Genomic DNA, 20,202 nt, shown 5'->3' with positions numbered 1-20,202 from the left:
ATCCCATATGACCTCTGCGTCCCATATTTTTACCCCTTCTGGGTCTTTTACACATGTGCACCAGGAGGCTTTTATAAGAATATCACAGCATTGGGGCGCCTGGGTGGCTCAGTGGGTTAAAGCCTCTGCCTTCGGCCCAGGTCATGGTCCCAGGGTCCTGGGATCGAGCCCTGCGTCGGGCTCTCTGCTCAGTGGGGAGCCTGCTTCCTCCTCTCTGTCTGCCTGCCTCTCTGCCTACTTGTGATCTCTGTCAAATAAATAAATAAAATCTTTAAAAAGAAAAAAAAAGAATATTACAGCATTTTTAGTAGCAAAAAGATAAAGAAAGAAGCAACCTAAAGGTTTACAGAAAAGTGGATAAAAACATTTTTATACGTTTGTTAAAGTGGAAAATTTAGAGCTATACTGATCACCGTAGATAAATCCTAAAAACATAAAGTTAAATAAGTTGTAGAATGATATGGGATGATCCTGTTAACGTAAAGGTTTTAAAAGTGGGAATCAATGCTAGATGTTGATTTGGGACATATATATAGATATATATGCATAATATTTTAAGAGAAAAAGTGTAATATAGTAATATTTTATAAAGATACACACAGAAATGATACATCAAACAAATTCAGCATAGTGGTAACTTTGGGAAGGGAGAGAGGGATTTTGAAGGCAGTAAAGAATAATTTCAACTACCTTATTTTTCCTTTTTAAAAAATCTGAAATGAGTATGGCAAATGTTATCATGTGGTAGATGTGGGTGGTGGAAACATAGGTTTTTGTGTAATAATTCTGTATGTTTGAAAAAAAATTGTGAGTAGCAGGAATTCACCTGGAGTACAGGGCATTAGGGGAAATTATTCCAGTCCACATTATCAACATGCTGGATGTCTTGAAGGACTGAAATACGATGTATGGACAATGCAAAGTAGTTTTAATTTCTGAGCCATTTTGTTCCAGGGAAGTTAAGTTGATAGATGCAGCTTTATAGGTAGTCAGAGATCCTATTATGAAGGTATTCAGCTGCCATTATTATAAATGTCATATAATATTACTTTCTATATATGGACACCTGTTTAGAGAAGCTTATTTATATCAGCGAATTAATTCCCCCTTATCCACAGTTTTGTGTTCTGTGGTTTCAGTTACCCATGGGTCAGCCTTGGTCCAGAAGCAGATGATCCTCCTTCTGACCTATCCTCACAAGGTCAATAATAGTCTAACACTGTGTCACAATGCCTGCGTCATTCACCTTATTTCATCTTATCATGTAGGCGTTTTATTATCTCCTATTACCCCAAGAAGGATGAGTACAGTATAATAAGATGTTTTAAAAGAAAGACCACATCACCTAACTTTTATTACAGTATAACATTGTAATTTTTCTATTTTATTATTATTGTTGTTAATCTCTTACTGTGCTTAATTTATAAATTAAACTTCATTATAGATATATATATGTATAGCAAAAAAAACAGTATATATAGGGCTTGTTAGTATCTGTGGTTTTGGGTCTCCACTGGGAGTCTTAGAATATGCCCCTACAGGTAAGGGGGGACTTCTGTGTTCAGAATCCTTATCTTCCTTCATAGAGGATTTTTCTGACTTCAACACATTAAATTCTCCTTTCTCTTATGTGTTGTCTAGACTGAAATATTAGAAAAATCCATTGTGTTCTCATTATCTTCCCAACAGAAGCAGTTAGTTGCTCAAAAAATTCATATAGAAGAGAATGAGGACAGAGATACTGGACTGGAACAGAGACATAATAAAGAGGATCCAGACTGCATCAAAGCCAAGGTGCCCTTAGGGGACCTGGATCTGTATGATGGCACATACATAACTTTGGAAAGCAAAGACATCAGGTAAAGAAATTCTCTTTCCAAAAATAAAATTAATGTTTTCCTGAATAGACCTTTCTCAAATCGGTAAGAAATTCTTTATCAATGTGGATAAGCTTCAGTCTCAGATGAGTTTATTGAAATTTGAAAGCTTAAAATACATGTAGAACTTTTAAATATCAATTAAAAATACTTAATACCACAGAAGATTGAACAATTTATAGGAAAAGAAATACAAATGGCCAACAAACATGTGGAAAATCTGTCTCTCAGTAATGATCAAGTAAGTACAAAATAAACCATTTAGATAGTTTTTACCTCTCAAATTGGAAAAAATATTTAAAAATCAGTAACTGGTAAAAATGTGGAGAGGCTGTCAACAGAAGTGTAAATTGGTTTAACATTTGTGGGAAGAATATTGAAATACTTTTAAAAAGTTCATAATCCTGACATTCTTTGGTCTACCTGCTATTTTCTCTCTTACGATTTATCTCCTTTAAGTTAAACTCCTAAAATATTCCCTCCCAACAGTTGCTGTGTGAGAAAGGTTGAATGTGGACTAATACTGCTTGTAAAGATGAGATGCTAGGAGAGTATAGTTCAGTCAGGGAAAAATTAGACATTTTTTCACCTTTCATTCACTTATTGCCCCTGGCTTCTTGATTTTAGCCCTGAAGATTATATAGACACAGAATCTCCTGTCCCTCCAGACCCTGAGCAACCTGATTGTACCAAAATTCTAGAACTTCCATATAGTATACATGCTTTTCAACATCTGCGAGTAAGTAGAGAGATTTGGGATATTTTTTTTTTTTACATTTTTTCTGTAATTTAGTCTCCTGCTTATAAATATTTTTTCTTCTCCCCTTCCAAACAGCTTTATAATTTTACAAACATCTCCTATTTCTTAAAACTCCTTTAAAATAAGTGTTATAAGATACTGAATTACTTGTGAGCTTTCGTCTTATGATCTCCTTTTTCTGGGTGTGTGGTTTTTGTTTTGTTCTGTTTTGTTTTTTTCATTTTTTTTCTTCTCTTCAGGGTGTACAAGAGAGAGTTAATCTTTCTGCACCTCTATTACCTAAAGAAGATCCAATCTTCACATATTTATCTAAACGACTAGGAAGAAGTATAGATGACATAGGTCACCTCATTCATGAAGGGCTGCAGAAGGTAAGTCATCAGTGATTGAAAGGGCCAGAGACTCTGTGCAGAGGGTCTTTTTTTCTCAGAAAATAATCTGCCTAGATTATTTTTGTCTAGAGAGTGATTTTAAATATGGTTACATTAATATAAACTGTATGGTTCAAAGCTAGGGAGAAACATTGGTAGTCTAGTCCCCTCTTCCAGGAAGGGATGCCAAAAGTTTTATTTAAACTAATTCATGAAAAAGCGAATTATAAGCCAACATAAGCAACAGGGCTTATAGGCTAGATTATATATTTTGAATGTGAAAGAAAATTTAACATTAGCGTCTTTGAAATATTTACCCAGTACATAGATCATCACTGTTCTCTGGACAAGAAAACAATCACTACCAACAATAAAGTCTTCTGATAATTTTCTTTTAAGGTATCATCTACTTTTAGAAACATGAAATAGAGAATTAAATTGTGTAATAGGACCCAAGAAATTAAATGTGTCATTCAGCATGACATGTGGGAATTTAGAAAGCAGGTTTTTTTTTTAACTCTTCTATGTGTCTGAGTTGTATCATAAAATGTAGTTTAGTTTCTTCCCTCCCTCCATCCCTCTCTCCCTTTCTTTCTTTCCTTTCTAAAAAAAAAATTTTTTTATTTATTTATTCATTTATTTATTCAAAAAAGAGTAAGTGAGGGACACCGGGTGGCTCAGTCAATTAAGCCGCTGCCTTCGGCCCAGGGATCAAGTCCTGCATTGGGTTCCTTGCTTAGTGCGGAGCCTGCTTCTCTCTCTGCCTCTGCCTGCCACTCTGCCGACTTGTGGGCTCACTCTCTCTCTCTCTCTACCCCCAGTCCCGATAAATAAATAATAAATAAATGAAATTTTTTAAAAAGAGAGAGAGAGAGCAAGCAAGCACATGAGAGCCGGGGCAATGGGCAGAGGAAGAGGGAGAGAAAGAGAATCTGAAGCAGGCTCCATACCCAGTGTGGAACCTGACGCAGGGCTCAATCCCATGATCCCGAGATCACAACTAGAGCCAAAACCAAGAGCAGAATGCTTAATCGACTGAGCCACCCGGGTGCCCCAAAATGGAGGCTAGTTTTTAAGCAGTATTATGATGGTACTAGGTAAAATGTGAACGGGCAACATTTATATAGAGTTTATTATATGTTTATATGTTTATTCAAATATGGCATATATATATTTTTTGATGATTTTATAGACAAGTTACTGTCTTCATCTTGTTTTTCTGAAGGTAATGTAAAACATTGCATCCCCAGAACTTGATGAGTAATAAAAACTACCTAGGAAAACTGGCCTAGGATTTAAAATGCCTTCAGAGGATGGTTAGTTGAAAGTAGATCGTAGTGGTAAGTTCTCTATGGAAAATTAAGGTAGAGGGTAATTGTGTGGCTACTTTAGATTGAACAGTTAGGGTCATCCTCTCTGGAAAGGTGAAATTTAAGCTAATACCTGAATGACAAGAAGGAACCAAAAGTCAGCGGTCAAGGAAGAGCATTCTAAGCCAAGGCAAAGGCTCTGAAGCCTTGATGAGCTCAGTAGTGTAGTAGTCTGCTCAGGCTGCCGTCAGAAATACCACAGACTGGGTGGTTTAAACAACAGAAACTTCTTTCTCATAGTTGTGAACGTTGGGAAGTCCAGGATAAGGTGCTGGCTGATTCATTCCTGCTGAGGACTTTCTTCCTGCCTTGCAGATGACCACCTTCTCACTGTGTCCTCACATGTCCCCTTCTCTGTATGTGTTGGGGGAGAGATCTGGTATGTCTTCCTCTTCTTATGAAGGAACTGGCCTTATTGGATTAGGGCCCTACTCTTAGGATCTCATTTTCCCTTTAGCACCTCTTCCTAGACCCTGTCTTCACGTACAGTCACGCTGGGGGTTAGGGCTTCCACATACAAATTGGCAGGGCGGGGGAGCAGGGAGAGACACAAAGATTCAGTCTGTAACCGGTGAAGGTCCGTAAGGTTGGAGCCTAGTGCGGAAAGGAGAGGATGGTAGGGAATGCAGCCAAAGATGTAGACCAGGGCCACACTAAGTAGGCCTCTGAAAGCTAGAGTAAGGACTCTGTGCACTGAGACCTGAGTGCTGGGAAGCTAGAGTGGAGGAATGACGTAATTCAATTAATATTTTTAAAAATATACTCTTAAACTTAGTTGGAGAATGACTGAAGGAACCCAAACTGAAAACAGAGAGACTAGTTCTAAGGCTGTGGCAGTAATTCAGGAGAGAGATGGCATAGCTTGGACTAGAATGGTTAGTATTGGAAATGGAGGGACTTAAACTATTTCAGGGAATGTTTAGAAGCTGATGAGTTAGATGTGGGGAATGAAGGGAAAAGAGGAATTGAGGATAATTCCTGAAGTCTTGGCATGAACAACTTGAAGGAAGAGCAGCATTGGGGTGGAGGAACAGAAGATAGAGTCTGTTTTGGTCACATTAAATTTTGAAATACCTGGGGCACCTGGGTGGCTCAATGGGTTAAAGTCTCTGCCTTCAGCTCAGGTCATGATCCCAGTGTCCTGACTCAATGGGTTAAAGTCTCTGCCTTCAGCTCAGGTCATGATCCCAGTGTCCTGAGATTGAGCCCCATCTGGGGAAATCTCTGCTCAGCAGGGAGCCTGCTTCCCCACCCCCCTCTCTGCCTGCCTTTCTGCCTACTTGTGATCTCTGTCTGTCAAATAAATAAAATTTTTTTTAAAAATTGAAATTCCTAAAAGAGACTTGAGTTCCAGGAGGGGTCAGAGCTGGATAGATACATAAAAGATCATTAAGTAGGGAGTGTTTGTAGCCATGGGACTGGATAAGGTCATCTAGAGAAGAGGGAAGTTTGAGAAGAGGCCACTCTGAGTCCCTGGTCCTCCCATAGTCACTGTCAGGCAGAGGGGGAGAGGCCAGCAAAAGAGATCCAAAAGGGTATCCAGAAGAATGTGGTCTCCTAAAAGCCAAGGGAAAAGGTGTTCAAGAGAAGGAGAAAGTATTGACAGTGAAATTTTATGAGAAATCTTACAGAAAAATTTCTCCTTTAAAGATATGTTTTTCTCTTAATTCCAACATACTGGGATGTATAGAGTAGTCTACTTATCACAGTGTTTTCAATTTTTCATGTAGAATTTGTAATCTTTTTTTTGGTTCCCAATTCACAATGTAAAGTCTGAACATAAGAGATAAAAACCAAAGCATTTGTTAATTTGAAAAAAAGTTTCTGAAAGGGATGTCACAACAGACTGAAACCTAAGTCATAAGTCAGATCTGAAAGAATGTGGCACGTGTCCCTTAACACCATACACAAATGCTATATCCTTATTTGCATCACTTGGAAATTCTATACATTGCTCGAAGAGAGAATACTTAAAGCTGATTAATGCAGAATTATACTTAGTTTTAATATTAAATATAACTATTTTTGAAGAAAACAATTTGTCCTTGTGGAAAAAATTCAGACTACATAAAAAATCTATAAAAGAGAAAGTAAAAAACACTCAGATCATTACTATCTTACAATGTAATCTTTTGTATTTTTTTTTATATATCTTTATAGTTAAAACAGTTATCCTCATAAGATAATTTTTTTTTTTTTTTTTTAAGAGAGCGAGAACACGGGGGCGGTAGGCAGGTGATGGGCAGAGAGAGGGATTGTGAGATTCTTTAAGCAGGCTCCGTGCTCTGAGCCTGATGCAGGGCTTGATCTCATTTCCCTGAGATCACGACCTGAGCCGAATCAAGAGTTGGGCGCTTAACCCACTGAGTCACCCAGGTGCCCCTAAAATTTTAATAGTGGAATTATGGGCATCAAAGTGTAATCATATTTGAAGGCTTTTTACATAAATGTTGCAAACTGTCCCCCAGAAATGTTGCATTCACCTAACATTTCTACAGTTAATATCTGATGTTAATACACAGTACAGCCCACAATGAGTGTTGGCATTCTTTTTAATCTTTGTGAATTTATAAAAGGAAAATTTGTATCTTTTTTCTTTATATTCTTTGTTACGTTTTGCATTATTTTCCTGCTAATTGGTCATTGTTTTGAACTTTTGAATTTGTCTGTTCATGTTTTTGACCCATTTTCTCTTGTATTTTGTCTTGAATTGTCTTTCTTTTTAGAGCTCTTTATGCATCAAAGATAATAAACAGTGGGTATTCTATAAATTTTTCCCAGTTTATCTTTAACTTTATAACTTTTTTTTTAAAATTCATATGACTTTTTTTTTGCCGTGCCAAATTTGAAGTTTCTCTGTATGGGCTTAAACTATTTACATTGAGTTTTTGTCATGGTCCAGTTCAGTGTTTAGACCTCTCTGTGGTTGAAATTAGTATATGTTATGAATCCAAGCCACAGAAGAAGCAAACCTATCTCAATTTCTGTTTATCTTCACTAAATAATACATTTACTGCTCTATACTAAAGACATAATTTTTAGCACTGAAGGTTTGGATTGTGAACACAGATGAAAGAAGAACAAATGAAAATTCATCGTTTACAAAAGGATAAGCCTGTCTTTTGCTTACATATGTACCTTCATTCAGATATTAAATAAATAGGAAACTTTGTTAACTTCAGGAACTTATGTTAGAACAATAGGCATTTCTAAGTATGTTAGATCCTAACTTCTAAAGTCCTGAAATAGGAAAACAAATTTGGGCCACGTGGTGGGCTTTTCAGCTTAATTTCCCTCTTGGAGCAAGAGCTTGAGTTTGAGTGGTCTCTCCGTGGAGATGACACCTGAAGGCCCGAACTTGCTCCACTGGCGATCAGGAGGCTCCTTTGACAGGTGTCGTTTCTTGGTACTTTGTCCCCCGCTTATTCATTGGTGTAATGTCTTGTTCTTCAGCTTAAATTTCAGAAGAGACAGAATAGTGAAGGTTCTCATTTTGAACATTCTGAGTTGAAGAAAGTGCGTTGAGTTGTGTTGGATTGTTCTCTTATTTGTTTAATCCCTAGAATTCTTCCTCATGGGTACTGTATAACATGGCTTCATTTTATTGGAGAATAAAGAATGAGCCATATCAAGTAGTGGAATGTGCCATGCGAGCACTTCACTTCTCTTCCAGGTAAGTTTTCTCCCTTTCTGGACTTCCTGACTCTCCATATAAATCAAGACTGTTAAGAAGCAGCACGTAAGAAAACAATATGAAGAAGCATTGTGTTGTGCTTAACACTCTCCTCTGTACCTGTTCAAAGAATTTAGTCCCATCACAAAAAAATGACAGATGTCAAAGAGTTCACAGTGTTAATAGCACAATATCCTTCTGATTTCCATTAAGGAAAAAATATATAATGTAGAGGCCCTCTGATTCACTTGAAACTTGACTAATAAGGACCTTGCCTGGAGGAATTAATATAAATTAAATTTTTCTCAAAGCAAATAATGAGCCCTAAATACATTTTATAGCCACAGCCATAAAGTATCTGCCCAACTTTATTTCTATGGCAAAATTCATAGCTGTCAGATTGAATAAGCACCATCAGTTATATAAAAATGGAACTATGATTTTCTTCAATTATTTTCTCTGTCAGTACACTCAAAGTTATTTTTCTAAGTTCAGTAACTTCGAATGTAATGTTCTCTTGTCAAATAGTTACACGGAGTCACAGAGCACACAGGTCTCTCCTAACACCAAATTGCACCTCTCCTTCTCTTGTAGGCACAATAAAGACATTGCCCTGGTCAACTTGGCAAATGTGCTGCACAGAGCACACTTCTCTGCAGATGCTGCTGTGGTGGTCCACGCAGCCCTGGATGACAGTGACTTCTTCACCAGCTATTACACTTTGGGAAATATATATGCAGTAAATACAACTTTGTGTTTTCATGAGCCAAACCAGTTGCTATTTCCTTTTCTTTTTAAAAAAAATTTATTTTCAACTAAAAAATTACCTTTCTTCCCCTTCCTCTTTTGGTCTAAATGAGGAAAAGGGAATGGAAATGAAGAAATTAGGGGGAATATACCTCAGCATAATAATGTATCCTAATGGTCCTAGCCTCTTGACAAAAAAGAATTAAATTGATAGGAGTCTTAAATTCCTGCAGAGTACCCCTCTGAAGATAGCACTACTTTCTAGTTAAGCAATCTTACAGCATATCTTATGTTGTGGATTTGGTCACTGATCAAAAATAGTGTTCACCAGGGGCACCTGGGTGGCTCAGATGGTTAAGTGTCTGCTTCGGCTCAGGTCATGATCTCCGGGACCCGGGATCGAGCCCCACCTTGGGCTCCCATCTTAGTGGGGAGTCTGCTGCTCCCTTTCCCTCTTCCTCTCCCCTGCCCCTCCCCCTGCTAGTGCTCTGTCTCTCTGTCTCTCTCAAATGAATAAATAAATAAAACATAACAAAATTATTAAAAATAATGTTCACTGTAGAGTGAGATGTAAGTGTGATCTCGTAAGTCGTTAGGGGATTTGGGCAGGTCCAGCCATGCCGTGACTAATGTTTTCCTCCTGTGTGTGTATATGTGTGTGTTTGGTTTTTTTTTTTGTCTCTTCAGATGCTGGGGGAGTATAACCACTCAGTGCTCTGTTATGACCATGCTTTGCAGGCCAAACCTGGCTTTGAGCAAGCTATAAAGAGGAAGCACGCTGTCCTTTGTCAGCAAAAACTCGAGCAGAAATTGGAAGCTCAACATAGGTAATTGGGAGAGAAAATGTCGCTGAAGCCGTAGCAGTCTAGAACCCTAAGCTAGACCTGTGTAGGGTAATGCCTGTGTTAATTTGTTCTTTAGAATTAAAAACACCTTTTCACTGCTGCTAGTCCTATCCCTTTTCTTCAGATCCAGGGTGGGTTAGCTCAACTCAGAGGTTGTGTAGAGGAATCTTTAATAGTATGAATTCCAAGAACTAGAGAATGTTTGCAGTAAATTCTGTCATTTAGGTCTTTATACTTTGACCATCAGTTACTTTTATGATGGAGTAGGGGCGCTGCCAGATAATTAGAAATTTGGTTATGTTTTAGTTTCCACAGAATACATTGTCAGAAAAATAACTTGCACGTGCTGTATTTGCTCTTTCTCCACGTTAGATGCTAGGATTGGGCTAATGTTACATTAGTTAAGTGACATTGAGAAATATTATTTGGCCCATATTTTAATCCAATTTCTGTAAAATTGTGCAGTGATGAAGTGCTGTTGTACTTGGTCCTTGCAATATACTTAATAAAAATGTATTTGATTCCATAAATAGTAGGGCCAGTTAGGAAACTTCACTAACTTGAAATGAATTATTCTTACGGAATTAGCCTCCATGTTTTGAGGCAACTTTTGATTATTAGAGAATTAAATGGAGATTTGGAACTCATTAAACTATTGCATTTGCTTATTTTCCAATCATTTTAAAACATAATGTGAAAAGGAAGGAATGACCACTTACTTGTTTATACTGGCTTAATCTGTTACACCTGATCAGAACTTGTCCTGGCTGAGCAAATTGGTTCTCCTGCACACAATCTGTACAGCTTGTAAATCTCCATGTGTTACGATGTAGTAGGTAAAAATGATTCTGTGACTGAATATAATCAGGCAGCTGATTTATTGATACCAGGTGGTACAGAATATTTCTTTCTAAGCTGGGCTTCTGTGTTTTTTTTTTGTTTTTTTTTTCCAAAAATCCACAAACACAAGGAGCTAGAGTTTAAGAGCGAGGTACTGTTGGCCCTTTCTCTTAACCTTGTCTTTATGTAGAATCAAAAGAAAAGATGAAAAGGTGGCAGTAGAACTAATACAGACTTTGTGGGGGGAAAAAGAATAGTTGTTGAATATGTCAAGATTTATAGTGTGTTGCTATATCTTTTGGGTACCTGAACAGTCCAACACACCATTTAATGTCAAAAGAGCCCTTTGTAAGGGAAGAACTTCGCATCCATCTTTTTGCCTCTAACTTTTAATAAAACATTAGATTTATTTTGCCCCCATTATTTTTAAATTTGTGGTGCAGTGGTTGTATGTTAAAAGGCAAAAACTAGCAATTATTGCTGAGGACCAGAAAAAGATCTATACAGTATGTGGGTTTAAAAATTTAGTTTTAGGGGCGCCTGCGTGGTTCAGTAGGTTAAGCCTCTGCCTTCGGCTCAGGTCATGATCTTAGGATCCTGGGATCAAGCCCCGCCCCAGGCTCTCTGCTCAGCAGGGACCCTGCTTCCCCCTCTCTCTGCCTGCCTCTCTGCCTACTTGTGATCTCTCTCTGTCAAATAAAAAATAAATAAAATTTAAAAAAAAATAAGGTCTAAAAATTCCGTTTTAAAGCTCTATAACTTTTTTTCCTGGTGTTAAAAAATGTTAAGATCCCTCCAGCGAACTCTGAATGAGTTGAAAGAATATCAAAAACAGCATGACCACTACCTGAGACAGCAGGAGATCCTGGAAAAACATAAGCTGATTCAGGAGGAGCAAATCTTAAGAAATATCATCCATGAGACACAGATGGCAAAAGAGGCACAGTTAGGTGAGTACTGATTCCAAATAAAGACAGTTTAGGAAGTTTACTTCTAGCATGTTCTACTTTCATAACTTTTGTGTAGCCCTAAAGCAGTGGAAAGTTGTGCTTATGACTTCCCTCAGTCTTAAAATCAAGTCATCATCAAGTTTTTTTTTAATTCACATTTTAAAGTAAAAATTAAATCTTTTAGATCTTATAAGTCTTAACAACAGTTGTTTGATTTAGTAAGCATGCCGATCTCTTGGAGACCTTGTTAAAATGCAGATTCTTCTGAGGTAGGACCTGAGATTCTGAATTTCTAGCAAGCTCCTATTTGATGTCTGTTGTTGCTGGTCTGAAAACACAGTGTGAGTAACATGGCCTTATACCAAGTAAACACAATCCACACACACCCTTGAAGCAAACCATCCAGTGTCGAGCCAACACTGGCAAAAAGGCTGTCTTATTTTTCTTCCTCCCTTAAAAACAAATATTTTATTTTAGAAGTAAGATTTTAGGCTAGAATTTGTCTCAAGCAGGAACTCTTAACCTCGGTCAATGGATTAGTTTCAGAGGATTCCAAAATCCTGCCCAAAAATTACATGCTGTAATATGTATGTACACAATTTTTTTTTTCTGGGAAGAAGGCATATAGCTTTTATTAAAATCTCTCAGAGTCCATGACCCAGAAGTTAGAACCACTGTCTAAGGACACTTGGGTTGATAGGATATCAGTGACTTGGTTATATCCAGAATGTTTCACTTCTAATAAAACCCTAAGGGAGCAGATCTAACAGCTGATACCAAAGAATAAATTAATAGAATATTGATATGGAAGGTCTCTTAAATCTTTGAACCTTGGCTGTGACCATTTAAAGTCCATTTTACAATCCATGTACTAGGTTTTCTTTGCTATTTTGAGTATAAAGAGTATGTTCAGTTCTTTGGGTTATTTACTGCTTGCTCTGTACTACAATGTAACCAGAGCTCTTGTAATAATTTTGAAACAGAATTATGAAGTATATAAAGCAGATTGTCTCCAGGAAGATGGCAAAAGTCTCTTAAAACAATGTAATTGGGGCGCCTGGGTGGCTCAGTTGGTTAAGTGACTGCCTTCGGCTCAGGTCATGATCCCGGAGTCCTGGGATCGAGTCCCACATCGGGCTCCTGGCTCCATGGGGAGTCTGCTTCTCCCTCTGACCTCCCCTCTCATGCTCTCTCACTCTGTCTCTCTCTCTCTCTCCCTGAAATAAATAAATAAAATCTTTTAAAAAAATGTAATTGATAGATTTTACTGTCACAGAATGTAATTACTAGAAGATATTTTGGTGATTTAGTGGAACCCCTTTGTTTTTTATAGTTAGAGAAACTGAGACTTCTTTAGAACAATTTAATTTAGCTAACCATTAATGAGTGTTTCTGTGTATGGTACCCCCTGTGTAAGTACTTTGCCAGGCTCTGGAACTAAGTGACTCAGACCAAAGAAACCATGTTGGCATTGCTGATGTTTCTCAAAAATTGTAATTTCCTTTCTTATTCCAGGAAATCATCAGATATGCCGTCTGGTCAACCAGCAGCATAGTTTACATTGCCAGTGGGACCAACCTGTGCGCTACCATCGTGGAGATATTTTTGAAAATGTGGACTATGTTCAGGTCTTTTTCTTGCTGTCTTCTAGTTCTTATAACTTTGCATATCTAAGAGTAATACTGCTTAATATCACTTCCCCTCCTTGATTCCTTGTATATTTGATCCCCAAATTTGTTACTAATTTAAGATTTTGAGTATGTTTATGAAGTCGGATTTTGTAGATAGTACTCATTTACTTCTTGCATAACATTTCCAGTCCCCCCAAGGACTAGTTGTATATGACTTTGTTTCTTGTCTCCTTTACCATGAGAACTAGATTGGGCTGTATTTAACTCAAAGCCTTCATCTCCCTTTTAACTTGCTAGAGTAAGACCAGTAATTTAAAATTTGGTAAAGAGTAGCCATGCTCTTTCCTCAAGTCATCAGTCCAGTTATGTTGCTTCAACTAAAAACATTAACAAAATGATCATTATCAACAGGAAATTTTTATTAAGCACTATTGCTACATGGCATGGGTATTTTCTCTCTCTTTAACTGTGAATATCCATACGTAAACATGTGTGTACACACACACACACACACACACATGCGTGAAGTCATATACATACAATCCTAGGCTAACTAGTTGGGAAGAAATAGTACATATTTATAATGATACCAGAGGGCATCTAATTGGACTGATAGCAGATAGTAAGCACAACCAGAGTTCCAAATATCATCCAAAAGGATGTTGGAAATAAAGTGAAGTTTATCATATCCTATTGAAACCTATCATATCTTTAATCATAGATACAGGAATTTCCAGAGATGAGCAGTTAAGATAATTAATAGATCAGAACAGCTTCTATAGGAGGACAAACGATGAAGAATTAGTACTCTTTAGTCTGAAAAAACCCAGAACTCATTGAGAAAAAGAAGCAAAAATTAAGAGGCCATTTAGGGGAGAATTAGTAATAAAGACCAAATGCTTCCCATGATTTTTGTCAACTAGTTCCTAGCAATATCCCATGTTTAGTTTTCAAACACAGTAAAGGGAGATCAGACTTACACAGCTGATATTATAGCTGTCTTTCTTTTTTTTTTTTTAAGATTATATTTCTTTATTTGTGAGAGAGAGACAGAGAGCCTGAGCAGGGGGAGCAGCAAAGGGAGAGGAAGAAACAGGCTCCCCATGGAGCAGGGAGCCTGATGCAGGGGTCGATCCCAGGACCTTGGGATCATGACCTGACCCGAAGGCAGATGCTTAACCAACTAAGTCACCCAGGTGCCCCTGTAGCTCCCTGTCTTAAATCCAGACATTATTTTAAGGAGAAAAAAGGGAATAATATTTACAAGTGACACAAACTGAAACCAAGGTGACTTTTGGATCTCATGATGGTCTCAAGACAGACCATTTGGAAGACTACCCTGTACTAGTGTAGCTTCAGTATTATATATCCATAAGTTGCATCTCTGTTATATAGTGAATGAATCCATTCTTTTCTACTCCCTCCCATCCTGGTCCCATTCCCTTATCTAACAAGGTTTTAGAAATAAACAGGAATTGGGGTATCCCCTAAGAATATCAAGCATTGATTTACCTTGGTTTGGAGGAAGGCTATATTTGTATTGGGAGTTGATTGTATAATGGTTATAATGCCTAAACCATAGCTATATTAAACTCCTGAGAGCCCTTTTTCAAGTTCCTTGCTTCTACCACAGCACACTAATTCTACAGAGTAGCGATCATTTTAGTCTAGGCAGGGGAGGCAATAATGAGCCAGATATCTTAGATAATCAGCTCATGTTTAAACCTAAAAGAGACTAAATCACAGAAGGGAAGTAAAGGGACAGTAAAGAAAGGAAGAATCCATGCCATTTTTCTCATACCCCAATAAAATAGTTCATTGAAAGTTGCTAAACTATACATTTTCTGAGAGAATAGTGTTGGAGTCTAGTTCTGAAAATGTAAAGCTCTGATTACTTTATTACTGACCTACTTTCAGATTTCCTCCTGGGTTTGAGTATTCACTGAGGTTTTGAGTTGGATTAAATCTTAGTCACAACTTCTTTTCTGCTTCTAGTTTGATTCAACTTTTCTTTTCATTTTCTAGTTTGGTGAGGATTCATCAACCTCCAGTATGATGTCTGTGAATTTTGATGTTCAGGCAAATCAGAGTGATATCAGTGATTTGGTCAAGTCTTCTCCTGTAGCCCATTCCATTCTCTGGATCTGGGGCAGGGATTCTGATGCATATAGGGTAAGTTAATAGAGGATGATAAAGCACTTTTCTCAGACAAGATTTCTGAAAGCAGTGATGGTCCTTATCACTGTTCAGCTTAGCTCAGCAAACACTTAGTCAACTTCTATTAAACAGAAGGCATTCTCCTAGGTAGTAGATTAGCAAGACACAGGGTCTGCCTTGAGGTCTTCTTCCCAATCAAGTGAGGCATATAGACACTCCAGTTTTGGTTCAAAACTTTGGGCTCTGAGTATAATTACCAAACCTCGAAAGTTTCTAAACTTGACCTAAGTATATGCTTCTATATACAGTTGACCCTTGAACAACATGGGGGCTAGAGGGGCTGACTCCCCCACGCAGACAGAAATCTGCGTATAACTTTTTTGATTCCCCCAAAACTTAACTACTAATAGCCTACTATTGACCGAAGCCTTACTGAGAACATAAACAGTAGATTAACACTTTTTTTTATGTTGTAGGTATTACGTATTGTATACTTACAATAAAGTAAGCTAGAGAAAAGAAAATGTTATTAAGAAAGTCATGAGGAAGAAAAAATACATATATAGTACTGCACTGTATTTATAAAAAAAAAAAATCCATGTGTAAATGGACCTGCATAGTTCAAAGCTGTGCTTTTCAAGGGCCAGCTATATTTCACTTTTTAATCAGCATTCTTTTATTGAGCTCCTATTTGTGCGTCAGGCTGGTACTGTGGATATGGTATGCAAGCTCTTTGCTGGATCTTATATTCTATCAGATGATACAGATAATAAGTTAATAAGTATGTATTACTTTCTTTTAAGATTTTATTTATTTATTTGAGAGAGAGAGAGAGCTCAAGCAGGGGGAGTAGCAGAGGAAGAGGGAGAAGAAACAAGCTCCCCACTGAGCAGGGCACCCGAAGCGGGACTTGATCCCAGGGCTGTGGCGCTGTGACCTGAGCCAAAGGCAAATGTTTAACCGACTGAGCAACGCAAGCGCTCCAAGAAATATGTATTTCTGACTAGCTAAGAAATAATTATATGTTAGCGCATGGGGATACCAAGGTATGAGGACAGATACCATGTATTTTTTATTCAGTATTAAATTTTTAGAATTTAATCCAGTTTATATTCTGTCAGAATTAATATAGCCATTTAGATTTAATTCTGTGTAAAATAAATTCCCAAAAGTTTGAAACTCCAAGATTTAAGTTTAATAAGCCTCTGATGTATCTTATTTATATTTAGAAAGATGAACATTTTACATATCAAAACAATTGTTAAACTTTGGCATTGGAAAAGAAAACATCTTAGTTCAGGGAAAAGTAGTTTTCTGTGCCAGTTTTTTAAGCTCATATATGAGGTACAAATCATAAACTCTACTTTAAACTGGCTTAAAAGAAAATATGCCTCATATTACAGAAAGTCCAGAGATGAGAGCAAGCTTTGGATTTGGTTGATTAAATGGGCCAGTGATGTCATCAGGGACCTGTTTCTTTCCTTTTCTTCAATTTGCCATCCACGGTATGGGTTTCATCCTAATGTTTGTCTTCCTCGTGGTCATGAGGTAACAGCCAGCAGCAACTTGGAGCAACATGTTCTTTGTTCCTTTGTGGCAAAGGAGACTAAGACTGACTTTTCTTTCTCAGAAGCCCCAAGCAAGCCTCTCCTTGTATCTCATGGGGCTCAGCCGACTTAGGCCTGCCCAACCCTGAACCAGTCTGTGGTAAAGCAGGTAGAATTACTAACATAGACTAGTAGTCTTCGGTAGAAGGAACATTATAGAGTCTACAACAGTGTCTACAATTTTTTTTAAATACTAAATTGTTCAGTTATCTTAATATATTTATATTCTTTTAAAAGTTTATTTAGCATGTTGAAATACTGAATCCAAGGAAATTTATGAGAAATTTTTTCTCTTTATTAGGACAAACAGCATATTCTTTGGCCTAAAAGAGCAGATTGTGCAGAAAGCTATCCTAGAGTCCCTCTTGGCGGGGAATTACCAACGTATTTTCTGCCACCGGAAAACAAAGGACTCAGGCAAGTGCTGATGGATTTGGCAAAGCACTTGATTCTGCATGATTGTCATCTGGCAGTTCTTTGAGAGCACCAGCCTTGGACTTGAAAGGTTAAGTCTTTATCTTGAAATCACCCAAACTTTGAAAATATGAATCTTGTTCCTTTTTCTTGTGCCAGGATCCACGAACTCAACAGTGATGATTATTCTTCAGAAGAAGAGGCCCAAACCCCTGACTGTTCCATAACTGACTTCAGAAAAAGCCAGACTCTGTCCTACTTAGTCAAAGAATTAGAGGTCCGCATGGATCTGAAAGCCAAAATGCCAGATGACCATGCACGAAAAGTAAGGCTCACTTAGGCTGGTGTTTATTGCCGTCCATTCTGGGTGACTTCACAAGCCTCTGAGGTGGAACGAAAACTTGATAGAAGGCAGTTATTGAACTTGAGGTTTTTTTTAAAACTGTTAAAGTATTGGTGGAATCATTAAGAAGACTTTCATGCTATTGAAGGAGTGTCAGGGAAGTGTGCTTCAGGGCTGCTCATGCAGACCATATGAGCATTCTCTCGAATAAGAGTGCTGCAAAGATGAGCAACACAGAACTCTCTGTTTACTTGATGGGGCTCATCTACTGGGGGCCATTCTGACCCCTTCAGTTTAGCTTTGCATCTTCCAAGTCTCCAGGAGTCTGTATACATTGAAAGCTTGAAGATTCTCTTTGTGGCCTTTTCAACCCTGTGGCCTTATGTGAGGTCCTCGGAAGTTTGTATGAATCTGTATGAATTTACAGATACTATAGATAAGTTCCATTATGCTCTGTACCTTAATTCCTGCTAGTTATGTATAACTAACAGTGTAACTAACAGTGTTTTATTACTGACAAGAAATTCTACATTAGATACCATTCCAGAGATACAAATGAAAGATGTTTTTTGCAAAGAAAACAGACCATCACAACAGCCTTTTTAAAACTTAATTTTAAAACTGTGAACGGTTACTACTGATGGTCAACATTTACTGAGGCAGAAAACATTATGTACCAGACACTGTTTGAATTGCTAGGAAAGATAAATAGACCATGATCCCCACCTTAGATTTGCTCACAGTTACACACAGGTTGCAAGAACATAGCGTAATTGCAGATCCAGTGGCTTTCCAGCTAGGAAAAATAGAAGGTTTTTGTTGTATTGGGTATTACATGCTATTGTCTTTTGAATAATTTCTCTTTTGATTTTGGATACTTAGGTTGACTTTAATGGGGTATTTGTATGTGGTATACATCTTGTAACGTGTTTTAGTTAGAGGAACGTGTTTAGTTAGGGTGTTCATGTAAGCAGGTCAACACCTGTTGGTGATGACCTCATGTTTTATATATATAAATATATGATTATAAATGTCTATTCAAATTAGCTGTTCCTGAGGAGCTCAAGACTGCTATCTATAGAATTTTCTCAAATGTCTTCCATGTTATTTTCAATTGAGTCAGTCTTCCTTTTGATGTTTTCAGATTTTGCTTTCCCGTATTAATAACTATACTATCCCAGAAGAAGAAATTGGGTCATTCTTATTTCACGCTATTAATAAGGTAAGTCTCCTGCTTTAGACAGCTGAAATTTAAATGCTTAGTATTTGTAATTAAAAATTAAAATGCATGCATTAAAAATCCTTGTTAGAACTAGTACTGCATTCTTTCGGCAACTGAGGTATTTTGGGTTTTTCAGCCAAATGCCCCTGTCTGGCTGATACTCAATGAAGCTGGCCTCTACTGGAGAGCAGTAGGAAACAGCACTTTTGCTATTGCCTGTCTTCAGAGAGCTTTGAATTTGGCTCCACTTCAATACCAGGACATTCCTCTTGTGAACTTGGCCAACCTTTTGATTCACTATGGTCTCCATCTTGATGCCACTAAACTGCTCCTTCAAGCTTTGGCCATCAATAGCTCTGAGGTGAGGTTTTATATTTCTCTGTAGCTCCATATACTATGTGGGGGTAACTCAAATTCAGGGTACAATTTGTGATTTTCTGGGGAAGGCATAAAAAAAGTCTCGTGTTTTTATCAGAGTACAGTTTGCATACTTTAGGATGACATAAAGCAGATTTTGTTTTGTCTTATTTTTTATGTGTTTTTTATATTGATTTATTTTGTACAAATGTAAAATCATGCTAATCACATTTTTCTGTATCTTCTTGTTTTTATTCCCAGATATATCTTAGATATATTTAATTTCTCTTCTTTAATTTTCATTCTACTTTAGCTAACATACAGTGTTATATTAGTCTCAGGTGTACAATACAGTGATTCAACGCTTCCATACATCCCCTGGTGCTCATCACAAGTGCCCTCCTTCATCCCCATCACCTGTTTCAGGTGCCTCTGCCCTCTGCCCACATCCGTTCTGGTAACCATCAGTTTGTTTTCTGTAACTAAAAATCTGTTTCTTGGTTTGTGTCTCTCTCTCTCTCTCTCTTTTTTTTCCTTTGCTGCTTTTGTTTCTTAAATTCCATATATGAGTGAAATCATAAGGTATTTGTCTTTCTCTGTCTTATTTCACTTAGTACTATGCTCTCTAGCTCCCTCCATGTCATTGCAAATGACACAATTTCATTCTTTTTTATGGCTGAATAGTACTTCATTGTGTGTGTGTGTGTGTGTGTGTGTGTGTGTGTGTGTATCTCACATCTTTTTTATCCATTCATCTATCGATGAAAAGTAGGGCTTCTCCCGTATCTTGGCTATTGTAAATAATGCTGCTGTAAACAAAGGGGTGCATTTATCCTTCTGAATTAGTGTTTTTGTATTCTTTGGATAAATACCCATTAGTGTGTTTGCTGGCTCATAGGGTAGTTCTTTTTTTTTTTTTTTAAGTTTTATTTCTTTATTCGAGAGAGAGAGAGCATGAATGGGAGGGGCAGAGGGAGAAGGAGAGAGAATCTCAAGGCAACTCTGTGCTGAGTGTGGAGCCTGATGCAGGGCTGGATC

General features: G+C 37.5%; 1 protein-coding gene across 4 annotated transcripts in view; it reads left to right on the top strand.

The window, feature by feature from the left end:
- TTC17 (tetratricopeptide repeat domain 17) overlaps positions 1-20,202 on the top strand; it is a 126,482-nt gene that overhangs the window by 26,259 nt on the left and 80,021 nt on the right. For 3 of the 4 annotated variants that reach the window (XM_080816970.1, XM_080816969.1, XM_080816972.1), the window contains exons 3-15: positions 1,690-1,859; positions 2,505-2,616; positions 2,877-3,008; positions 7,942-8,051; positions 8,646-8,790; positions 9,486-9,625; positions 11,273-11,433; positions 12,949-13,061; positions 15,090-15,236; positions 17,130-17,245; positions 17,402-17,567; positions 18,730-18,807; positions 18,944-19,168. In XM_080816970.1, the coding sequence (XP_080673096.1) occupies positions 1,690-1,859; positions 2,505-2,616; positions 2,877-3,008; positions 7,942-8,051; positions 8,646-8,790; positions 9,486-9,625; positions 11,273-11,433; positions 12,949-13,061; positions 15,090-15,236; positions 17,130-17,245; positions 17,402-17,567; positions 18,730-18,807; positions 18,944-19,168 (1,815 nt within the window). The remainder of the gene's footprint in view (positions 1-1,689; positions 1,860-2,504; positions 2,617-2,876; positions 3,009-7,941; positions 8,052-8,645; positions 8,791-9,485; positions 9,626-11,272; positions 11,434-12,948; positions 13,062-15,089; positions 15,237-17,129; positions 17,246-17,401; positions 17,568-18,729; positions 18,808-18,943; positions 19,169-20,202) is intronic. The other variant, XM_080816971.1, reaches the window with a different exon arrangement.

This window comes from Martes martes (assembly GCF_963455335.1).
Source record: "Martes martes genome assembly, chromosome: 10".
NCBI classification, from domain to species: Eukaryota; Metazoa; Chordata; class Mammalia; order Carnivora; family Mustelidae; genus Martes; species Martes martes.
Note: the sequence above shows the minus strand (reverse complement) of the source record. Positions and strands in the feature narration are given on the sequence as shown.